The 4,466-nt window shown below is 32.8% G+C and overlaps 1 protein-coding gene across 1 annotated transcript; it reads right to left on the bottom strand.

Annotated features, from left to right (window-relative positions):
- Positions 1-437: 437 nt before the first annotated feature.
- On the bottom strand, positions 438-2,990 carry LOC131606104 (aquaporin NIP6-1-like). The gene is made up of 5 exons (XM_058878383.1): positions 2,542-2,990; positions 2,150-2,374; positions 1,871-2,065; positions 960-1,021; positions 438-873 (listed from the first exon to the last, which is right to left on the bottom strand). Exons 1-5 carry the CDS (start codon positions 2,767-2,769, stop codon positions 666-668), a joined length of 918 nt encoding a protein of 305 aa, XP_058734366.1. The 5' UTR covers positions 2,770-2,990; the 3' UTR covers positions 438-665.
- Between the last annotated feature and the right edge of the window lie 1,476 nt (positions 2,991-4,466).

Below are 4,466 nucleotides of genomic sequence, written 5' to 3'. Positions count from 1 at the left end.
TATATATATATATATATATATATATATATATATATATATATATATATATATATATATATATATATATATATATATATATGTGTGTGTTTTTTTTTTTTGTGTTAATATGTCTTGTTATTAAAAATTGGGAAAACAACTGGTTAATATAGTGTAATAAGTTGGTTAATATATATCATAATTTGGTTATTAAGTGTCCAACAATTAAAAAATAGTCTTATATAATTAGGGGTAGAAATATGTTAGGTCGACCTACAATGACCTATAGTCTGAAGGTCTGCTCAATCAATCCTATTTATAAGGTGAACAATGCTTGATGTCAAATTTAGATGTAAAATGTAATATAAGCATAGCATAACATACCATTTTTGTGATTACTTTTTACCTCTTTATTATTCTCAATAAAATACTTAAAAAAGAAAAACAATAACATATATGTGTACAAATCAACACTAGTTTATTTGGATATAATGTTGCACAACTAATTGATGCATCTAAACACATAAATATTGTAACATGTGCATATAGCCAGCAAGATATGGATACATCAATTGCAGTAATCACTCATTCTTTCTTAATTACAAACTATAATGTATTTATACATTTATTATAATACAAAAGTTCTATTTAAAGTAAATTTCTATTGCAACCTTGGGGACAAGATGAGATTATCTTCTAAAGCTTCCAGGGGCAGAAGAGGCTTTTACCTCAGTGTTAAAATCTTCATCAGGAAGTTTAACAGCAGTGTAGGCACCTGCCCCAGCCAAAGCTCCAAGAATAGGAGCTATGATATATAGCCATATGCCTTTGTAGTTGTTTGCAGCAATTGCTGGACCCAATGTTCTTACTGGATTCATTGAACCTCCAGTTGCAGGCCTTCAGCAACAACAAGATCAAAACAATTAAATATATTATGTGAGTTTCTTTATTCACTTTTTAAATTTCTCAAAGTTGGAACATACCCAGCAATCAGTATATTGAGCATCACTGTGGCTCCCACCGCGATTCCCGCAAGCTCTCCCACCTACATCAATCATGTTACTACCACAAGTCACTATCATAATCCAAAGATTAATTAATTCCTAACAAAATCTTTTATCAAACTAGAACTACTCATCATTAATTATTATTTTTTTATATACAAGAGACGAGTGAACTTTTAGAGTTGGGCAAATAACATCTCTGCTCCGTTTAGATCCGTCTTATAAAAATCTAAAAAAAAATAAAGCTAGGTGGAGAGACATATTTGAAGGCATGGGTTTAAAATAATAATCAGCCTTGTAAAAAAAATAAGGACAAAATGAGACAGATCCGCGGACATTGAACATTTTAAACTTAAAAATAGCAAAATTACGTATGAAAGTCTGAAGTCTAAATTTACACTAAAAAAAATCGAAGAAAACGGACATGTCCAACCATTAAGATTCCAAATCCCACTTGTCTTCAATTAGTGCTACTGTATAGAGACAAATATCTCACTTGCAAAACATATATGCATGTTCATTCATACAATTAATGGTCACAAAAGAATGAATTTTATATCCATCTACGACAAAAGCTGCTAACATATCTTTTCCATTGACTCTCATCTCATCTCATCTCATCTTACCCTTTTGGATTTATGTGCCTCCAACTTCCTGTACCACGTTGCTTTGTTCGACTCATAAAATTTTATATATATTGCAATATTATTCCACCTTCTAAGATTCGTTTAAAGTTAGAGCAAAATTTTGTATAAATTTGTTTTAGACATAAATTATTTATATCTAACGAAATTTGAATAAAAAATCGTGAGAAAAACACTTTCTCAGAACTAAACCTTCGTATCACGAAAGTTTTATAATAAAATATTGATGTGATAAAATATACTCACAGCTCTTGTGTCGGTTGCAACTGCAGTGACAACAAACATGAGATTAAAGCTGATAATGAACTCTAAAGCAAAAGCTTGGCCATATTCAACTGAAGGAACAGTGACACCACCATTCATGAATGGATGAAAAACTCCTTTCAGACTAAATGCAGCACATATTGAAGCCAATACTTGTGCACCAATATACAAAGGCACCTACGTACAATTAATTCACAAATTTAAAATAAGCACTTATGTAAAAAAAATGAATTAGAAGATGAAGTAGAGAATTTTTCTTACATTTTTCCAGGGAAAGTGCTTTAATGCGGCGAATGAAATGGTGACGGCAGGATTGAGATGAGCACCAGAAATGTGACCGGTTGATAAAATTATGATCATAACTGCTAGTCCAGTTGCTCCAGCACATCCAATTAGTGTCTCTGAATTTTGTGTCTTTTGGTTCACAATTGCAGTGGCTATTCCAGCAAACATTAGAATATATGTGCCTATAAACTCTGCTCCAACCTAGTAATTACATTAATCAACACATCGTCAATATATAAATATAAATAAATATTGCCGTCAGAGATTGAATCCAGACAATAGTTTACACTCATTTAATTCAACTAACAGATGTCAGTTGAGCTGACCTACCTAAATGCTGACATAATTATTATGTGAATGGAAAGTACCTTTTTGGCAAGAGGGACAGGAGGGGGAGGCAAAGAGCAAGAGACTGTAGGTAAGGCACCATCTTCCAAAGTCCATTCTTTAACACTAAAACATTTCAAACTCTTGAGTAATGAGTTGCTTCTACCATTTCCATTTCTTTCAGATTTGAATCCACCAAAAAGAGGAGCACCAGGAGTACCTGGAGTTGCTGGAGTAGAAGGTACTGATGGGATTTCCTCATTGTCCATACTCTAATTAATCACTCTCAGATTAAGTATTAAAATAAAACAAAAGAGTTTAGAGAAATGGCCTTGAGATTGATGCTGGAGTTGTTTGTCTTAATGTGTTAATTGGGATGAGAGTTCAAAACTAAGGTAACATGTATATATAGAAATAGGATAGGTGGGGTATAAATTAATGCTTTCTTAGGAAGGTGAGTATGTACATAAAAGTATATAATGGAAAATATTAATATTTGCTCATATGGGATATGGGATTAGGTTGGTTCATTTTTTTTAAATGACTTATATAGAGTTGGGATCATATATATATATATATATATATATATATATATATATATATATATATATATATATATATATATATATATATATATATATATATATATATATATATATATATATATATATATATATATATATATATATATATATATATATATATTATAAATGATTTTTAACTTATGAGGTTCCTCACTTTTTTTTTATAAATTTTGGAACTCTAATGCTTTGTTTTGCGGGAACTAAAAATCAAAGAGAAACTTTATCAAAATTATTCGTGAAGGTGATCGTGTACGTTGGATATCGTCATGGAGGATTCTTTGCCTCCAGTAGACGGTCACATATGTTGGACCTTCATAGAAGAATTTGTGTCGTCCATTGAGACGATCATACATGTTGGATCCTCGTGGATGGATCCTTGTTATCCATAGACGTGATCACATATGTTGGATCCTCGTGGATGAATTCTTGTAGTCCAAATGACAACTTTATATCATTCTAATGGGGGAATCATCATCCTACAAGACCACAATGATGCCAAAACTTGTTTAAGGTGTTCTAAGATAATTCACACAAAATATATAAGGGCGTATAAGCTCTCCATTTGATTAATCCTTGAGGGATAAAAGGTAGTAGAGAGCCTTTAAGGGTGCCATAGATAATTACAAAAAACCTTTTAGGTACAAACACAAAAAAAAAACAAAGGGCATAAATACCTAAGCCCAAAGATCATTGACCTTTTTCTAGAGTCCGCCTTGCTCCTAGAATATTCTTTTGGCGAACAATTCTTTTTGTGAAAATTTCTTCCATTGCCTTGATGCCCTCGTGCTTAGTCTGGGTGACCTCATAAAGAGATGTTTCGAACTCTCTAGAAGGTGGGACTTCATCTTCGTCCACTAACTAGCCATCACAAAGCACTCTGAACAAATTCATTTGACTATGGTCCAATCCAGGGTAAAGAAAAACTATTGGCTATTCGCTCGCTTGAAATAGTGGTCATAAATTTCCACAAATTCGTCCTTGAGTATGGAAAATTCTCATTCTAGTTTTTTCAGAGAATTGAAGGTCCCCTCAAGAGACCCTTTCAAGTTTTTCTTTGAGGCTGCGAGAGTCTGGGCCTCAAGCACCACCTTTTTTAGTAAGGATTTCAAATCCTCATTCTCTTTTACCAGGGTCTTCACTCTCTATTGGCCCAAGGCGATGCTTTCATTAGCCATAATGAGTTGGGACCTCAACTCGCCAATGACTTAGATATATTTCTCTCGTTGAAGTCACTCCACCATAAGGCACCTTAGCAAGTGTTTCTCTGTCAAGCTTGACAGCTTGATACGAGACATGGATATTCTTGTAGTCAATAAGGAAGCCCTTAAGAAAGAAGAGACAAGCTCAAGTGAACTTATCAACATCAAATGATGGGTCATTGC

This window comes from Vicia villosa, linkage group LG5, assembly GCF_029867415.1.
Source record: "Vicia villosa cultivar HV-30 ecotype Madison, WI linkage group LG5, Vvil1.0, whole genome shotgun sequence".
NCBI lineage: Eukaryota > Viridiplantae > Streptophyta > Magnoliopsida > Fabales > Fabaceae > Vicia > Vicia villosa.
The sequence above is the reverse complement of the archived record's forward strand: the minus strand, read 5'-3'. Positions and strand labels throughout refer to the sequence as shown.